The sequence below is a fragment of the Muntiacus reevesi genome, chromosome 3 (genome assembly GCF_963930625.1).
Source record: "Muntiacus reevesi chromosome 3, mMunRee1.1, whole genome shotgun sequence".
NCBI classification, from domain to species: Eukaryota; Metazoa; Chordata; class Mammalia; order Artiodactyla; family Cervidae; genus Muntiacus; species Muntiacus reevesi.
The window spans coordinates 12,246,427-12,265,464 of NC_089251.1; the positions used below are offsets into that span (position 1 = coordinate 12,246,427).

At 34.7% G+C, this 19,038-nt stretch overlaps 1 protein-coding gene across 6 annotated transcripts in view; it reads right to left on the reverse strand.

The window, feature by feature from the left end:
- The window catches only part of RABGAP1 (RAB GTPase activating protein 1), a 162,855-nt gene that overhangs the window by 96,736 nt on the left and 47,081 nt on the right, over window positions 1-19,038 (reverse strand). For all 6 annotated transcript variants that reach the window (XM_065928498.1, XM_065928499.1, XM_065928495.1 and 3 more), the window contains 7 exons: window positions 16,809-16,983; window positions 16,077-16,234; window positions 10,234-10,344; window positions 9,785-9,851; window positions 9,056-9,158; window positions 8,365-8,534; window positions 1,320-1,494 (listed from right to left, as the gene is read on the reverse strand). In XM_065928498.1, coding sequence (XP_065784570.1) covers window positions 1,320-1,494; window positions 8,365-8,534; window positions 9,056-9,158; window positions 9,785-9,851; window positions 10,234-10,344; window positions 16,077-16,234; window positions 16,809-16,983 — 959 coding nt within the window. The remainder of the gene's footprint in view (window positions 1-1,319; window positions 1,495-8,364; window positions 8,535-9,055; window positions 9,159-9,784; window positions 9,852-10,233; window positions 10,345-16,076; window positions 16,235-16,808; window positions 16,984-19,038) is intronic.

Here is a 19,038-nt window from a genome sequence, read left to right on the forward strand (position 1 = left end):
TCAATCTCAAACAGCAGGAACAATTTCACTGTTCCCAGCCTTAAAATATGACTTAAATTGTCTCTGCAGGAGACTCTAAATTGTATGCTAACTTTTCAAAAACATTTGTGCCTTCTTTGCACTTCAAAATGCTTTATATGAATAAATGCCCAGAGATGATAACACAATAGAGCTCAGAATGCTAATTCACAAACCTGGATTAAAATCTTCCCTGCCAATTTCTAAATATTGTGACGTTGGGCAAACTCACTTTCCTTATGTTCAAAATAAGTCTTATTTTTCAGGAATTTGTGTGGATTATATAAACAAAGTATTATATTACTTCATAAACAAAGTACCTGTCTACCACACGAAGCATCTAGCAACTGGTGGCCATTAACATTACCAATAAATGATCCTAAGTTGATAAGTCATAGAAAAAGTAGAAGTTATGGGGAACAACAGGAATTGGGAAGTCAGCACTTCCCAAGTCAGCTCTAAACTTGGAAAAAGTACATATAATCACGGACATGTATTTCTTCTACCCCAATCAAACACTCCTATCACCCTGATGCTTTTGTAACGTACTTTTTTTAGCCAGAAGTGCCCAAACCAGCACATTTATCTCTGAATTCTCCCTGCACTTTAATAAAAGTTCCAGCTAAAAAAGTCATGGTACTCCACCACATACATCACAATGAAAAGTGAATTCTCTCCTATGAATTTCCAGAACACTCCCTGTGAACCTCACATAGGTGCATACCTCATATGACCTTTCATAATCAGCTTGTTTTTGCCCTTAAAAATAAAGCTCTGGTACAAAATGTCTTCCAAACTTTCATTTTTCCTGTATTCCTTCCCTCCACTTCTCACTTTGATATAGTATGTTTAAACATAGATTGACAGAACAATTCACAGATACAAGCATGAAAAAGAGAGAGAGAAAAAAAAAGAACTGGTTGATTCCTAGTATTTATCAGTGTGAAATCCAATAATGTATAAATCAACTGAGATGGAAACATTTATTTAGGTAGAAGCTGTGTCAAATTTGCTCTAAAAATGTGCTGTATTAATTCACCAAGCTAGCAGAGACTGATTCTTTAAAATAAAAAAAAAAGCACTAATTATAAAACTCATTTTTTCTAACTTGACTACAATTACCTCAAAGAAGGTTCTATGGCAATAATTTTTTATCTCCCACAGTCCTTTGTATAGATTATCATAAACATTTGTTAAACATATTCAAAATACTATGTCATTTTATCACTTCCCTGATAAAACTGTAATGGTCTGTATAGTCCACCACCCAAAATAGAAATTATGTTCTCCCTACAATTTACCTTCCTCTTCATCATCGTCTGGAGGAGAAGGTATCATTGAACTCTGAGATCCTGACTGTGGCAGGCGAATTGAGGGACTGGCTGTAGTTTTCCTCCTCTCTCTCTCTGATTCACTTTCCAAGCATACAACTTCGTATAAAGTGTCAGTATTGTTCTTTCTCTCCTTTTGCTTTATCTTAAAGAGGAAAACACATTATTCATCAAGTGATAAAAAAATTTTTTTAAATTGAGTACTACTTCTGATTTTACATAGGATCTGAGAATAAAAGGCATTACTTTGAGTATCTAAACTAAATGTAACCTCTTCTAAGCAGAAAAACATGTTTAGGCTTAAAACCCTTAAGAAAATAGGATATTTACTGAATAGGACTCTAATTCTGCAATATTATTTACTGTATTCAGACTGTATCATCAAACATCCAACTACCAATATTTATTAAGTTAACGTAAAAAGTTAACTGCTCTGTAGCTTCCCAGTTACCTTAAAATTTTGCTCAAGGTTTTCTATATAAAACTGTACATAAAAAATGTTTTAGAAATAATAAAAAACATACAGTTTAATACTAAGAATGTCTTATCTCCATGCCCCTACCACCAAATCCTTTAGCCTAGTGATAATAGAATAGGTAAATTTTCTTCAACTGAAAGCTACAGCTGGGGGGTCGTAAGTGACAGAAAAGAGTTTAATGGAGTTCACAAAATTTTTGATAACTCAAATTGTTTTGTATTTTGGGTTTATCTTGAGGCAAGCACATAACATTTTAAACTGACCTAAATAAAAAATTAAGAATAGGGAATATAAAATTTTACCAGTACAATATTTAAACATTAATATTCCATATTTCAGTCAGTTTAAGGAGGAAAAAAAGAGTGAAATGCAGGGCAGGAGGAAAAGACAGAAGTGTAGGAAAAGAAACAGAAAACTAGAATAGAAAGGTAGCTTCAGAGAGAAAGAGAAAGATACACATGCATAAAGTTAAAATACAGAAGCGGGAGGGCAACAGAGGTTCATTAGAAATATCAGGCAGAGAGCAGATATTACCATCTTAATGTTTATTTGGATTCTTAAGAAAAACTGCCCCAATCCTAGAAGGCTAGCATAGTAGCAACAGGTCCTTTCAACAGCATCCTGAAGCACTGTTTAAGTAGTTGGTAAACTTTTCTGTAAAGGGTCCAACAGTAAATATTTCAGTCTATGTGGGCCAGTAGTCTCTGCTGCAACTCCTCAACTCTACCATTATGGTGCAAGAGCAGCCAGAGACAGTGAGTATGACTGTGTTTCAAAAATTTTTTATGCAAACCACTGTCAGGCCAGATTTGACCCACAGATCCAGATGTGCTATTTTAATATGTACAAAGGATTATATAATATTCAAGATGAACAAATGACTTAATTACTTATTATTAATTAAAGGACCCAGACTCTGTGAAATTACATATTAACCTGTAGGTTTGTGACCAATAGCTAAACAAATAATTTCTGTCCAATAGAAAAGATAACCCAAAGGTTACCTACAGTAAACAGTTTTGTTTCTAACCCATCCATCTTGTTCTAATTTTTTTTTTTTAAAGAAAAGACTACATAAATTCAAGTTCCTCAAATACTTGGAACCAGTTTTACCATCTTACTGATTCCCTCATTACTTAATGAAATATATTAAAATCTATGACATACAGTCATTCTAAATTTGCAATTATGATTTTTAATTTTCAAATATTATGCTTTGATAGGTCAAAGAATTTACTTTTGTTTTGCTTAAATTATTCTCTAAAACATTAGTTAATTGCTTTCTAAATCAGTTCAAAGATCAACATAACTTTTTATGTTTAAAATTTTTTTCCCCAGAAACTATGTAAACGTTAACAACCCCCTGCACTTCACCTTGAACTCCCCTTTGAGTAATAGTGACCAGATCAATCCTCTCCGTTGCAAGTCAGATAAATATGGAGTCAAGATGATTTGTTAAATGCAAAAAGAAAAAAGAGAAATCTTTGTACAAAAACAGAAATCTAGTAGTCACCATCTTAACCAAGTTATCATTTATCTCAGCAACAGCTCACTAACCTCTGGCTCCTGATCTAGCAATTCAAGAGTTCTAGCACAGAAAGCATTTTCTATCTTGAGAGGTATAGTGAAATACTACATATGTGTGAGTGTGCCCGTGTATACATACACACAGGCTTCCCAGGTCACAGGCTTCCCATGCAGCACAGTGGTAAAGAATCTGCCTGACAATGCAAGAGACTTGGGTTTGCTCCCTGGGTGGGAAGATCCCCTGGAGTAGGAAATTGCAATCCACTCTAGTATTCTTGCTTGGAAAATTGCATGGACAGAGGAACCTGGTGGGCCACAGTCCCTGGAGTCACAAAGAGTCGGATGCAATTGAGTGAGCACGCATACACACACGCATCCGCACGTGTGCACACACGCGCACACACACACACACAGAGCAAGTACACACATAGATAAAAGCTTGGGTTTTCAATATGGATGGTTATACTAATTACTTGTTTATGAACACTGGACACATCACTTAGTCTTTTAGACATTAGCTTCCAGATGTTAGCTTCTTCATTTATAAAATAATAATTTTATAAAACATTTTAAGATCCCTGCAGTGGCTTTAGCAATAAAAATTCTGTAATTCTATAACTTTACGAATTTAAGAATGATTAGTTGGTCTTCTATTCACCTTATGTTACTGCTGGAAAATCTAGTCTTTGGACCATTTTTCCGTCTTTCTTTCCTAACTAATTTCAAAAGTTTCTTCTCTAATATGGTGCCATCTTAATATAGGAATCCCCACAGTTGGGAAGGGTTCCAGCCTAAAAAGGAGCTACTGAGTCACCAGATAATTTTAGGGAAAGGAAAAAGAATAAATTTTTAAACATGCATTTTTAATAACATTTCTATAATTGTTTTCCTATGCTGTTTAGTTGCTAAGATGTGTTCAACTCTTCTGCGACCCCATGGACTGTAGCTCACCAGGCTCCTCTGTCCATGGAATTTTCCAGGCAAGAATACTGGAGCAGGTTGCCATTTCCTTCTCCATGTTTTCCTATACTTATGGCAATAAACAGAAAACTATATATTGAATATTTAAGAAACTTTGTCTGTAGCATTGTTTCCTTTTCTGTCTAGTGAGAACTGCAAAGAGGTTAAAATTTCAAATTGTTTAATTTGACTTACATAAATCCCCAAAATGCTCTTATAGAAAGAAAGACAAGAGAAGTACATTTCTATGGGAAGAACCCTGGCTAACACCCTTAAAAGGCTTATGGTATGAATCTTGTTCACAAGACATTCCATAAAATCTATTTTACATCTTTGGATCTACAAAATATAAACACTATCCTCACTATGGAATATGGATCACTGAAAATTATGAGACAGAAAATGTCGCTAATCCAGTGATTGCCACAAGAGGGCCTCGGTTAGTGGTAGCTGCTAATAATTTTTAAAGCCAAGAATGTAAAAGAGGAAATTAATAAACTTAGGCTTAATATGTTATAGAAGGAAAGTGAATTAAGAGTGTCCTAAGTGTGCTAAGACAGGAAAAAACTGTTCAAATTCTTCATACTCTATCTCTTCTCCCCTCAACTGACTACCCCTCACACCTACTCCCCAAGACATCCAAATAAGGAGAAAAACAAGAGATTATTCTTAGGAATACCCTGCTATCCTCCCATCTTCCACATATAAACTTCAGCTTTTTGCAAAGAAAATATTGACAATTCAGCCTATGTTTAGCTTGTAACTTCAGCAAAGAGTCTAGAATACTCTATCAGCCTAAGTCTCAGGCATACATTATATTTTTGGCTAGGATATGCTGACAAGTCATTTGTTAGCCTTGTTAGACACATTATTCTAGATCAAACCACAGAAAAAATATTCCTGTAAACCTAAGCAATCTTTGAATCAAAAGCTGTATAACATAAGTCCTCAAGGTAAAAGCAAGATCAGGGAAATCTTATTTATATTCACTAAGATAAAAGAAACAGAATTCTGTTTAAGGAGAATAATATTTTATATATAAATTTATACTAAAAATATACAATTAATTTGCTGGCTAATGCTTACTCTAGAAACTACTAAGAATCATTTCTACCCACTCTTTAAACCTGTAAAATAATGCTTGCAAATTGGTTTTATTTCTGAAGCATTCTTTCCCTGAGGCTAACCACTAAATAATCAACGCTGTTCTGATTTCATGACTTAAGTGTTTTTTTCTGTCCCACGGATATCCCTCTCAATAATAATAGCTAAAATGCATGAAGAACATGTATGTGCCAAGAACTATTTCAAGTACGTTATACAGTTTCTCACCTACTGTCACAATAACACTATCAGGAAGATTCTATCTCTGCCATTTCACAGCTGAGTAAACTGAGGCTCAGAGAGTTGAAAGAGCTTGCTCAAAGTCCTAAAGCTAGTCAATAGTAAGATCCATGTACTCTGACTCAAAAGCCAAGTTCTAGATGATAATTCTATAATCCTTCGCTCTTGTCACAGTGAAGATCTGGGACCCAGGTTTATTTTTTGTCTCTTAAGATTAACACAGAAAAGAAATTCTTGTTCTGCTTGTTACCTTTTTCTAACTATAACCAAAAGGGCTAACTTGGACACACGGGAACTAAAATACTTATTACTAAAGAAAAGTATATTCAAGTAAATCCACATACAATATTATAATCTTGGATAATGGAATTTCAATGTTACGTGAAATAAAATTCATAATTTTTTTTGAGAACTATGTTCAAGATGTTTAGGGTAAATCAGTGAACAGAACAGATTAGAAATACGGCCTTAGGAGGTTTCTAACACTAAAAAACACTTAATAAACCAAAAAAAAAAAAAAGTACATTGTGCAGTATATTAGAAGCTAACACCCTTGTAAAAAAATTTTTTTTAAGTTTATCATCAGAGAGGGAATTGGCAATACCAGTGGATAACTGGGAAAACTGCAGTGTTAAATGGGGGTGGTGAGGAGCTGCTAAGAAATCTAACCAAAGACCTGAGGACTTGAAGGAGATGAATAATAGCAAGTGGAAACCAGGGAAGAGCATTTGAAGTAAAAGGAACAGTTAATAGCAAAGGCCCTAAGCACATGGTTAGAGCAGAGGAAGCAAGCAAGAAGAGGAATTAGTTTACAATAGGCAGCAGATTAGATAGGGTCTTATAACCCACTACATGGACTCAGGATTTAATGGAGTAAAACAGGATTAGAGAATTTGAGCAGAAGAATGATGTGATTTGACACTAGGTTGCTATGTTAAGAATATATCAAAAGGTAGCAAAAGTAGAAACAGGGAGATGTGTGAAAAAGATATTCCAATAATCCAAGTAAAAACAATATTTCAGATGAAGTTATGTAATGTAGGTGGTAAGAAGTGGTCAGCTTCTAGGTATGCTTTAAAAATAGAATTTCTTGACAGACAGGATATGGTGTGTGAAAAAATAAAAAGAGTAAAATTCTTGGTGTAAGTAACTACTAGGAGATGATGCCCATAAACTGAGATGGTAAAGACAGGTAGGCAGAGTATTTTATGGGTGAGGGATGAAATAATGACATCTTTTTTGGACATGGTAAATTTGAGATATTCTGAAGGCTAAGTGAAAGAGTGGTATTTAAGGAGGAGGAAGTAATTATCTATCAAATGCTCCTGACACATTAAGTAAGATGAAAACTCAGACTGACCATTGGATTCAGCAATTTAGGTCACCATGAACTTGATTACTTTCAAGGAGTTTTGACAAACAAAAACAAAGAAAGGAGCAGTAAGTTGCGGAGCAACTGGCGTCCCCAAAAAAAGGCTACAAGAAGGGAACAGAAATTTTATCTGCTGCCCACCACAAGAATGACAGAGTATAGCGTTTGACCGAATTAACTTTTATTTGTAAAGTTCAATACTTAGAAGACCATACCATAGTCTCTATAATCTAAGCATTTAAAGTGTCTAATATGTAATCCCAAAATACTAGACAAAGAAACGTGAAAGTGTGGCTCTCCAGACTCAGATATTAACAGCCCAAGATTTTTAAAGTAATTATATTAAAATTATGCTCAAGAATATAAAAGATCTGCTTAAAATAAAGATCAAGGCAAGGAGGTAATCACATAAGAAACAGAAATCATTGAACCAAAGGGACATTGTAGGGGAAAAAAAACAAGATCTGAAATTTTTTTAAAAATTCATTGAATGAGGTTAACAGATCAGAGATTACAAAAGAACAGTGTCAAGTGAACTTTAAATTAGGTCAACAGGAAGTATCCTATCTAACAGCAACAACAAAAATATTTGAAAATAAAGAATCTCAGAGGTCTGTGGGATAATAACAAAGGTCAAAAATATGTATGACTGGAATCCCTTAAGGAGAGAGAAGAGAGAAGTGGCAGAGAAGAAATTTGGAAAAAATGGGTCAGAATTTCCCAAAAAATGGTAAAAGAAAAAAATCAAAACAAACAACAAAAAACCCCATAAATTTAAAAGTTCATGAAGTCCAGCAAATCTGAAGACAAACAGAAAGAAAAACCACACCTAGGCACATCACAGTTAAAGGTCTAAACACCCAAGATACAAAATATCAAAAGCAGCCAGAGAAAATGATCCATTACAAATATAAATGCATGCTGACTTCTCTTCAAAAACAGTGAGAACCACAAGACTGTGAGATAACATCTATAAGTGCTGAAAGTAAAAAAATGTCAACCCTGAACCCTGTATCCAGAGAAAATATCCTACTGGAATAAAAGTGAAATAAAGACTTTCAGATAAAGAAATCTGACAGTTCACTAAAAGAAATTCTGAAAGAAGCTGTTCAGGTTTAAGGCAAATGAAAGAAACCTGGTTCTTCAGGAAGAAATGAAAAGCAATAAAACAAAAAAAATATGTGGGTAAAAATGAGAGACAACTTGCCTCTTTAATATATTTAAAATACACATGACTATTTAAAGATCTAACTAATAGCTTGGATTAATGATAAATCCACTTCAGAAGTGACTTCTCTCATTTTCCCCTCTATATTTATAGAAAGGTATAGTACCTGTTTAAGTTTCAAAAAGAAATTTTCAGTAGTACTACGTTTGCTGAAGGGCCAGAATAATCTTTCATTAGGTGAGCAAACTCGGACTTTTGTCTCTAGAAGAAAGCGAACAGGCTCCTGTACTTCTGTTATTACCAAATCAACAGCTGTGGTCATAAACAGCACTTTATCTAGAGAGAGAGAAGGGAGAAGCAAATTTTTTAAGTGGAAATATATTTGCTCACATAATTAAATTACAAGTTTTAAATCACATTCAGAAAGAGTATGAACAGCTGAAAAAGTTTATGCACAGCATATCTGAAATATTACACAGGAAATTAGTCACAGTGGTATCCTTTGGGGGGGACACTAGAACTGTGGCAGACTTTTATTTTTCCTTATATATCCTTTGAATTTTAAATGATATGTAAATATATTATCGATCCACAAAAAAGTAATACTTAGAAGCCTGTAAATAAATAAGCATATAAATAGAAGAGGAAGCAGGAAAAGAAAAAATGAAAATAGGAGAGGGAGGAAAAAATACTTTGTTTACAGGTTAAAGTTAATAATAAATTCAAAGAACTATTCAAATTCCTTGGTTTCATCAGAATTAGATAAACACTAAATATTTCTCAAATAAGTAGAACTAAGATTTGGGTATCCCCCTGGGACTAAAATTTCTATTCACGATGTCACCAATCTGCACCACCTTTAGGAGTTTCTTCATTTACAACTTGAAAATGTGGGGATTTTGGATTCCAGCTCCCAGTAATAACATAGGACTTTCCATCTGAACTTTTGCCCATAGATTCCTAAAGAAAAGAATAACAACAACATTAAATGCCAAAAAAATAACAACAGCTAATCCTCATTCTGCTGCCTTTAAAAAAACAGAAGTTGTAAAAATACAAGAATATGAAAAATCATATAAATATATACAAATATAGGAAAAGTCAGGAGTATATATGAATGATTACAGTTAAAAATGTGCCAACTATTTATGCAACTGCTCCTGAAAAGTTATATATAAAGTAAATGCTTGAAAATCATATCAAACTGTACAGACATCGGGAAAATTTACTACCTACACCTCTGTTGAATTCTTCTGTCAAGTAAACAATTACTACGTAAATTTTAGTTATTAAAATAAAGATTTTCAGGTAATAGCAATGGTATATACACCGCATACTTTTCTAAAGCTCATAACAGTCTGCAAGTAACTCTCTCACAAAATGTCTTTCACTCCAACATCAACCCTCCACTACTGCACAGTCAAGAAACTGAGACTAAACAGGCATAAGGTCAGACTGGTAAACAGCAAGTAGGAAATACCCTTGTCTTTGCTTATAACTTCATAAATGTCTTTTAACATCAGATTTGGTGCAACAACCCTTATAGAGGAAATAGCATACAAACTTAAAAAACAAACTATCCTTACCAAATCTAACAAGTGCATGTCACTATTTCGTACATCTTTTCCTGGGCTAAGGAGAAGACCAAAACATCTGCAAAAAAAGAACCAATATAAATTTGGGAAAAAGACTACAGCAAAGATGTTTAAGTTAGATCACTGAAAAAAATTCTGACAGAAAAAAGGACATACTGAAATTATCAACAAATTAGCATTATCAAAATCGTCTTTATTTCTTTAATTGCGATCAACAAATTTTATGTTCGCCTTTTATTATCACATAGCTGAAGTCAACATACTAGCTGAAGATATAGAGATACTTCAAAATAAATGAAATATACACTATAATAACCAAAAGAATTCCCCAGGGAGCAAAATAGTTTGCAAATACACTTCTGAATAAAGTATATGACCATTTCAGTAGATTGACAAGAAATTAAATTTATATTTAAGCGAAACTTACTAAAAAGGTTTACCTTTCAATGGCAAGTTCCTTATTAGTTGTTTGTTGCACATAGATGACAATCTTCTTATCAATTCCTTGGCGTAGTTTAAAGCATTGTCTGTCTTTATCTTTAGGAACTGCACTGTAGAACAACATGTTTCATCAATTTTGGACAGCATTTCCTTGTACTATACACCAGAATAACTTTTGGTATGATTTGAAAATCAGGCACTAAAAAGAATCACAGATTTAATTCTTTTCTATGCCTGGTATTCAAATAACAGATATTATCATCTGCCTCTTGATGTGAAAAGATCATCATTATTGTATGTAAACCACTAAACCATTTTATAAACCATTTATAAAAGCTACAAAACCACTCTTGTGTCTCCTGAAATGTGACTTTAGTTTCTTTTCTTTTTTGTTGCTGTGAAAATTGAATTAGATATTTATAAAGTTCTGAAGTACTCAAAGTTTTTTTCACTTTCTAGTCACTGTTTTTTATCAATACAAATAAATTATTAATGCCTTATGTGTTTAAATATACAATATACAAGAGATTATTATATAGATCCTTTTAATTTCAAACAAAATGCTTTCGGAAAAAAATAGAGATGAGAAAGATATGGTCAACAGTAAGCTATTGCCCAATTTTCCCCTTAATCAGTGATAACCTTATTAAAAACCCATGTGATAATTATAAAAATAATATTAATGATGTAATTAAATATCAACTTAAGGAAATAGTTGAAAATATTCTCTAAGTGACAGTTTACCAAAATAATCTCCTTGACTCCCACACACCAACTTCTCTAGCTCCTTTGTTCTCAAAGACAGACACATCTGCTTATAGCAATCAGCCAAGAAAACAGAAAATCTGAATTGTGCCTTATTATTGAATGACTTTAAGATAATAGCAATAAAACCATTAGACAATAATACAAAAGGCTACATAAGAGCTCTGAGTACCAACTTAGACTAAAAAATGATTCTTAAGAAATAAAATTAATTTGAATGCTGTCTGCACTAGTACACCAGTAACCAATTCAAGAACATGTTATAACACTGAGATTAAAATAAACAACAAAGAATCTTAGGTTCAGTTCAGTTCAGTCGCTCAGTCGTGTCTGATTCTTTGCGACCTCATGAATCGCAGCAGCCAGGCCTCCCCTGTCCATCACCAACTCCCGGAGTTTACTCAAACTCATGCCCATCGAGTCGGTGATGCCATCCAGCCATCTCATCCTCTGTCGTCCCCTTCTCCTCCTGCCCCCAATCCCTCCCAGCATCAGGGTCTTTTCCAATGAATCAACTCTTCACATGAGGTGGCCAAAGTATTGGAGTTTCAGCTTCAGCATCAGTCCTTCCAGTGAACACCCAGGACTGATCTCCTTCAGGATGAACTGGTTGGATCTCCTTGCAGTCCAAGGGACTCTCAAGAGTCTTCTCCAACACCATGGTTCAAAAGCATCAATTTTTCGGTGCTCAGCTCTTTTCACAGTCCAACTCTCACATCCATACATGACCACTGGAAAAACCATAGACGGACCTTTGTTGGCAAAGCAATGTCTCGGCTTTTTAATATGCTATCCAAGTTGGTCATAACTTTCCTTCCAAGGAGTAGGCATCTTTTAATTTCATGGCTGCAGTCACCATCTGCAGTGATTTTAGAGCTCAAAAAAATAAAGTCTGCCACTGTTTCCACTGTTTCCCCATCTATTTCCCATGAGGTGATGGGACCACATGACATGATCTTAGTTTTCTGAATGTTTAAGCTTTAAGCCAACTTTTTCACTCTCCTCTTTCACTTTCATCAATCTTAGGTTAAGGGTCTAAAAACCCAAACATGTGCAAGAAAAACTGCCACACACAAAACTATTAAATATGTATGACTGACAGAAATGTCACCTACAAGGATATGGACAGGTTTCAGTTTTCAATCCACATCAGATACACTAGGCTCTATGTTCTGTGGATGTTTAAGCCTAAATTAACATAATCTCATCTCTCAGCAGTATTTAACACAACAATGGAAATAAAGTTATTTCTGGTGTTCTGAATCTGAAGGGCAAGGAAAAGCTACATTAATAGGAAGCAGGGTGGTGAGTACAAACAGTTCACTGATGTCAGGGGGTCTAGATTATATTCTGTTCTTATTACTATATCATTGAATGAATCTAACCAAGTAATTTTACACTTAATGTCTATTGTATAAATTAAGAAACATACATCCTGGTAATCTTCCCTGATTTTCTTCACCTACAGAAAAAGGGCAAGATCAACTGGGATACTTTGTAGATCAAATAAGGCCCAAAATAAGAGCTTTGAAATGATAGAAGTGAAAATGCTCCATCTTCCTAAGGGCTAAACATTCCAATTTTAATACTATAAGGATTATACATTTTCAGGAATGAAAAGAAAAGCATTAATCCTTCTCAAAGCACTTGGTCTCTATTTCAGTTCAGTCACTCAAAGAGTCGTGTCCAACTCTTTGCAACCCCATGAATTGCAGCACGCCAGGCCTCCTGTCCATCACAAACTCCCAGAGTCCACCCAAACCCATGTCCACTGAGTCGGTGATGCCATCCGCCATCTCATCCTCTGTCGTCCCTTTCTCCTCCTGCCCCCAATCCCTCCCAGCATCAGGGTCTTTTCCAATGAGTCAACTCTTCACATGGTGGCCAAAGTATTGAGTTTCAGCTTCAGCATCAGTCCTTCCAATGAACACCCAGGACTGATCTCCTTTAGGATAGACTGGGTGGATCTCCTTGCAGTCCAAGGGACTCTCCAGAGTCTTCTTCAACACCACAGTTCAAAAGCATCAATTCTTTGGTGCTCAGGTTTCTTCACAGTCCAACTCTCACATCTATACATGACCACTGGAAAAACCATAGCCTGCTTAGGGAGACCTTTGTTGGCAAAGTAATGTCTCTGTTTTTTAATATGCTGTCTATGTTGGTCATAACTTTCTTTCCAAGGAGTAAGGGTCTTTTAATTTCATGGCTGCAGTCACCATCTGCAGTGATTTTGGAGCCCAGAAAAATAAAGTCAGTCACTGTTTCCCCATCTATTTTCCATGAAGTGATGGGACCAGATGCCATGTTCTTTGTTTTCTGAATGTTGAGCTTTAAGCCAACCTTTTCACTCTCCTCTTTCACTTTCATCAAGAGGCTCTTTAGTTCTTCTTCACTTTCTGCCATAAGGGTGGTGTCATCTGCATATCTGAGGTTACTGATATTTCTCCCGGCAATCTTGATTCCAGCTTGTGCTTCCTCCAGCACATCATTTCTCATGATGTACTCTGCATATAAGTTAAATAAGCAGGGTGACAACAAACAGCCTTGACATATTCCTTTCCTGATTTGGATCCAGTCTGTTGTTCCATGTCCAGTTCTAACTGTTGCTTCCTGTCCTGCATAGAGGCTCAAGAGGCAGGTCAGGTGGTCTGGTATTCCCATCTCTTGAAGAATTTTCCACAGTTTATTGTGATCCACACAGTCAAAGGCTTTGGCATAGTCAATAAAGCAGAAGTAGATGTTTTTCTGGAACTCTCTTGCTTTTTCGATGATCCAACGGATGTTGGCAATTTGATCTCTGGTTCCTCTGCCTTTTCTAAAACCAGTTTGAACATCTGGAAGTTCTCGGTTCACATATTGCTAAAGCCTGGTTTGGAGAATTTTGAGCATTACTAGCGTGTTAGATGAGTGCAATTGTGCGGTATTTTGAGCATTCTCTGGCATTGCCTTTCTTTGAGAATGGAATGAAAACTGACCTTTTCCAGTCCTGTGGCCACTGCTGAGTTTTCCTAATTTGCTGACACATTGAGTGCAGCACTTTCACAGCATCATCTTTCAGGATTTGAAAGAGCTCAACTGGAATTACATCACCTCCACTATCTTCGTAGAAATGCTTCCTAAGGCCTACTTGACTTCACATTCTAATATGTCTGGATCTAGGTGAGTGATCACACCATTGTGATTATCTGGGTCATGAATATTTATGCTACAATAAAAACATAATTTATCTTGTGCTACAGCTAACTATATACACATATATTTTTTAAATAGGTGATAAGTCATATGGGTATACCACTGTATTTGGCTTTAGGTATAACTGGCATACAATGTATTAGTTTCAGGTTTACAACATAATGATTTTATATCTGCATTTATTGTGAAATGCATCATATTTTAACCATTCTATTATGGTCAACATTTAATTTCCAGCTTTTAATTTTGCTATTATTGAGTTAAGGGGAACAGTCATGCTAGTAACTTTTTTGGCATCTCAGTGACTGCTTCTGATTCCTAGACATACTACAGAATCACTGGATGAAAGGAACTGTACTTTAAATCTGACAAAGGCACTCTTGTCAATAATTTCATCACTGTATTAGGTTCAACACCACTCTTTTCTATTATAAATTCAGGAAAACATGCAACAAAAAGATAACAGAGCCCTCACAAACGTGTAAAGAAACCTGACCATCCAGGGGTTTTCTGTACAGTATTTCCCTGATACACAGTTGAATAGGGATATTTGTGATTGCTAACCTTTCTACCTCAAAAATGCCTGATCTCAGAACGAGGAGAAATTACCCTAGTGCTTCTCTTCTGAGAGATCTTAGAAACCTTTCGTATTTAAAACTGGGAATTTCTAAACAATCTTCAATCTTTATTTTCAATAAAGGGAAAAAACAGTCTAAACTGTTCTGTTTCTTAAAAAGGAAAAAAATTATTACAAGCTTTATAGATTACTTCCTACTTCCCTGTATAGGAATGCATACTGCAGAAAACAACATAATGATGTTGGTGTGAAAATAGAAATATAAAAAAGAAAGCATAAAGCACAAAGGCTCATACTTTATAGTACAAGTCAAGGTTGAAGCTGCAGTATATACTGAACTTGCCACCAGATGGCATGACAATCCCAAAGTCACTGAAGGGAGAGCAATGGTCAGCAGTTTCCCAAATGAAACAATCACTGCGCTTTTTAATTTAAAAGCAAAAGATCAGAAATCACTTATATTTTCATTTTCTCCATTTTATGAGTAGTCATGAAGGAAAGAAAGGTCTATATGCAACTGCTGACTATGATTCCAAGAAGCACCCATTTTGTGATATGAACTATGGAGAAAAAAGTCAATCATCTTGCAACCATAATATTTTAAAGTTAGAAAGGAATTTTAGACTCTAACCACTTCATCTTATAAATAAAGAGACTAATATTAGGAAATGCAAAGAAACTTGGAAAAGGTCACACTGTAATGGTAGCAATAAGTAAACTAATCCTAAGTTTTAATTTCTATTCCAGGGTTATTTTTACTACTCAAAGAAGTGTCATTTTACTTAAAAAACCAGAACCAGTTATTTTTGACCCTATATGCAAGGTCAGATTTCAGATACAGACCTTATTTCTCCCCTCCCAATGTGCTCCAATAAGTTTTAATGATAAAACTTGATTTCAATAGCCTTAAGATCTTTAGATTATTAAAACAAATACACTAACCAACCAAAAACAAAACAGAGAAAAACTAGCAAAATAAATCCAGCTATAGACCTAGGTGATATAGCTTCTGTCATGTTTAATAAAAGCAGTCAGTCAGCTACTTTGAGTCTGAATAAAATAACATGGTAACATGGTATATTTCCTTACATGGAATAATTTTTTTTATTGTTTAAAATTCTTTAAATCTTGCCTTGGCAATTTGCCTATTTATTTTCCTTTATCGCATTAAAAAAAAAAACTACCTATAAAAGCAATCATTTTATAATATAATAGTTAGGTAATCTGACCTAGAATTTCCCTAAAAGCACAGATAGTTCAGCATGTTAATACAAACTCAAATAAAAAGAATAAAATAAGATGCCCTACCTAAAATAACCTTTACCATCATCTTCTTTTATTTCTAGAGACACAGAGAAGGTAAAGATGTCACTGTCAGGAGTCTGAGGTGCAGCAGTTGCTGAAAGTGGGGTCTGCTTGGCAGAACGGCGGAAGGCAGTGGCAAAACTGTAAAGTATCCGGCTTACCTACAACCAGACATGTTAGGAGATGGGCTGTTATCAAAAGAGTAAAATACTTTTTTTAAGTCTGAAGGTGACCTATGGTGTTTGAGGGAGGTAGTTCATCTTTCCTCCACTGATTTCTTTTAATAAATTATCCAATTTATTAGACCTATAAAGCAAACAACACTAAAAATGGCCAGAGCAGAGGCTTTAAAAAAGGAATGACTGTGAACACTAGAAATCCAACTGAAAGATGATTTCCAAAGTTGTTAGGAATTACTTGAATTATATTTATTGGAATAAAAAATGTTTGTCTCTATAAGAATGGTTTGCAAATATGTCATTGCTAGAAGCAAGATGCCGATTTAACCCATTTAAACAGTGGCCAGTTGGTCTCCTCTGGTGCTCTTAGCAACAACAAGGTTCTGGCTAATCAAACTTTTATTCATATTTCAGGCCATCAAGTTGGAACAGACGAAACAGTAGCAGAGAATTTCATCTGGCTTATAAATGACCATAGACAATACTATAATCGTTTCAATGACGCAAGGGTGAAGATGAAGTTTCATCTGTAGACATTTTCCTCTTAAGTACTTACAGCTTCTTGTATTTCACACCGAAAGACATGTATTCTGAAGAGCTCTGCATTGTAATGACTTTCAGTGAAAGCAAAACAGTCACTCTCAGGAGTTCCATCATGCCCTCTGACACAGAAGAGGATTTTGTAGATAGGGTAGTTTGCTATTTCAGTGTTTGTCTGAGGATCTAAGAGTCTGTTCAGAAAAATACATATATAAAGAGATTAGAGGGACTGTGACAATTTTCACTATGCCCATATTATGATTCAAGACTCATCTTTCTAGCAAAAAGATCACATAAATCATTTCTTGAGCCTGGCAAGCTACAGTTCAAAGAGTCACAAAGAGTTGGAAATGACTGAGCACACACAGCAATAGTATTAAGCTTAAATCTTGATAAATAAGTCATATGTGGAGTCTTAAAATAACTGATCACACAATTCCATAGTACTAAGAACTACATAATCCCCTATTTTAGGGAGGCAATCAGAAAAGCATAAATAATATTAATGCTTCTTAAATAGTCTGTAACTAAATAAAAAATAATGGGTAAATTAGACTACCAAAATAGATCATTAAAGTTGTGCTTCTCAGTATCCCCTAACAGAATGATCTAAGCTGCTTTATTTTAACAACTAAAATACTGATGTAGTTTCTCAGAGTGAAACATGTTCTTCTGCTTCATGGCAAATAAGGAAGAGAGACTTACAAAATATTAACACCAAAGGAAAAAAAATTCATTAATAAAATCAAAAGGATGCCATTCATTGAAAATTAAAGGGATATCACTCATTCAAAAGTGTATTCATTCAACAAATATTTATGTGATACCTACACAACATTCCAGGCTCCATCCTGGGCCCTGACAATACAAAAAACTGAAATTGAAATTATGAAGTTACGAAATTATGAAGTTTCAACACTGAATGGGCAGAGCAATCAGTGGGAAAGCCTAGGGGATAATGGAAATACCTAAGAAGGGGAACTAATCGAAATTCAAAGGCACTTTGATAAAGACTCTGAAAACATGAGGCAAGAGAAACTAATTTTCTCATGACTTCATAGAATTAAAATATATTAGAACAAAGTATAACTTCAGCCAGGGGAATGACTACTAAGAATCATATAAAAATGAGTTTTAGGGAATTCCCTGGCAGTTAGTGGTTAGGACTTGGTGCTTTCACTGAAGTTGCCCAGGTTCAATTCCTGGTCAGGGAACTAAGATTTCATTAGTTGCATCAAGGCAAAAAAAAAAAAAAAAAAAAAGCTAAGTAAATGTTACTAAGCTTCACATTAATAAATATAATTAAAATTAATATTTGTGAATCTTTGCAAAATAGTTCTTTAAACATTCAAGGAAGAATTACATATGCAGATGACTGGAATATTAACTAACTTACTATGTACTATCCATATGCAGCTACAACTCTACTACCATAAAAATCCAAAATGCTTGAGGGTATAGAAACAGATATTCTCATATACTCCTAAAAAATGTATAAGCTAGATCAGTATTTCTAGACGACCATTTGGCAATGTATCAAAAACCATAAAACTGGGCAAATCTTTGACCCACCAGTGAATCTACTTCTAGGAACTGATCTTAAGGAAATTTAAAAATACATAAAAAGTTAGCTCAAAAATACTACTTATAAGAAAATTACAGGTAAAGCACTTAAGTAAGTGAAAGTCATTTAGTCGTGTCTGACTCTTTGCAACCCAAAGAACTATACAGTCCATGGAATTCTCTAGGCCAGAATACTAGAGTGGGTAGCCTTTCCCTTCTCCAGGGGATCTTCCCAACCCAGGGATCAAACTCAGGTCTCCTGCATTGCAGGCAGATTCTTTACCAGGTGAGCCACAAGGGAAGCCCAACTTACATGCACATATAATAAAAGTTTAATATTAATAGCACTTTTATCATTAAAACAACTAAAATATGTAACATTAGACTGGCTATTTCTGAAAAGCTCCTCATGTGCCATCATCAATTATAATATTTAAGCATATTTATTGATATGGAAAGATTCACAATACAAAAAAGCATTATGTAATTCTACTGTTGTTAAAAATGTTGATTCTGAGAGTTGTGTAATTATACTTGCATATATATGTAGGTATATACACATAGACACAAACAAATATACCTACAACTACACAAAAAGGGTCTTAATAAAGCAAGGCGTTAACTGCTATTTACCAATGGGAGAGTAGAATTAAGAGCATTTCCTAACCTAAAATATGTCACAA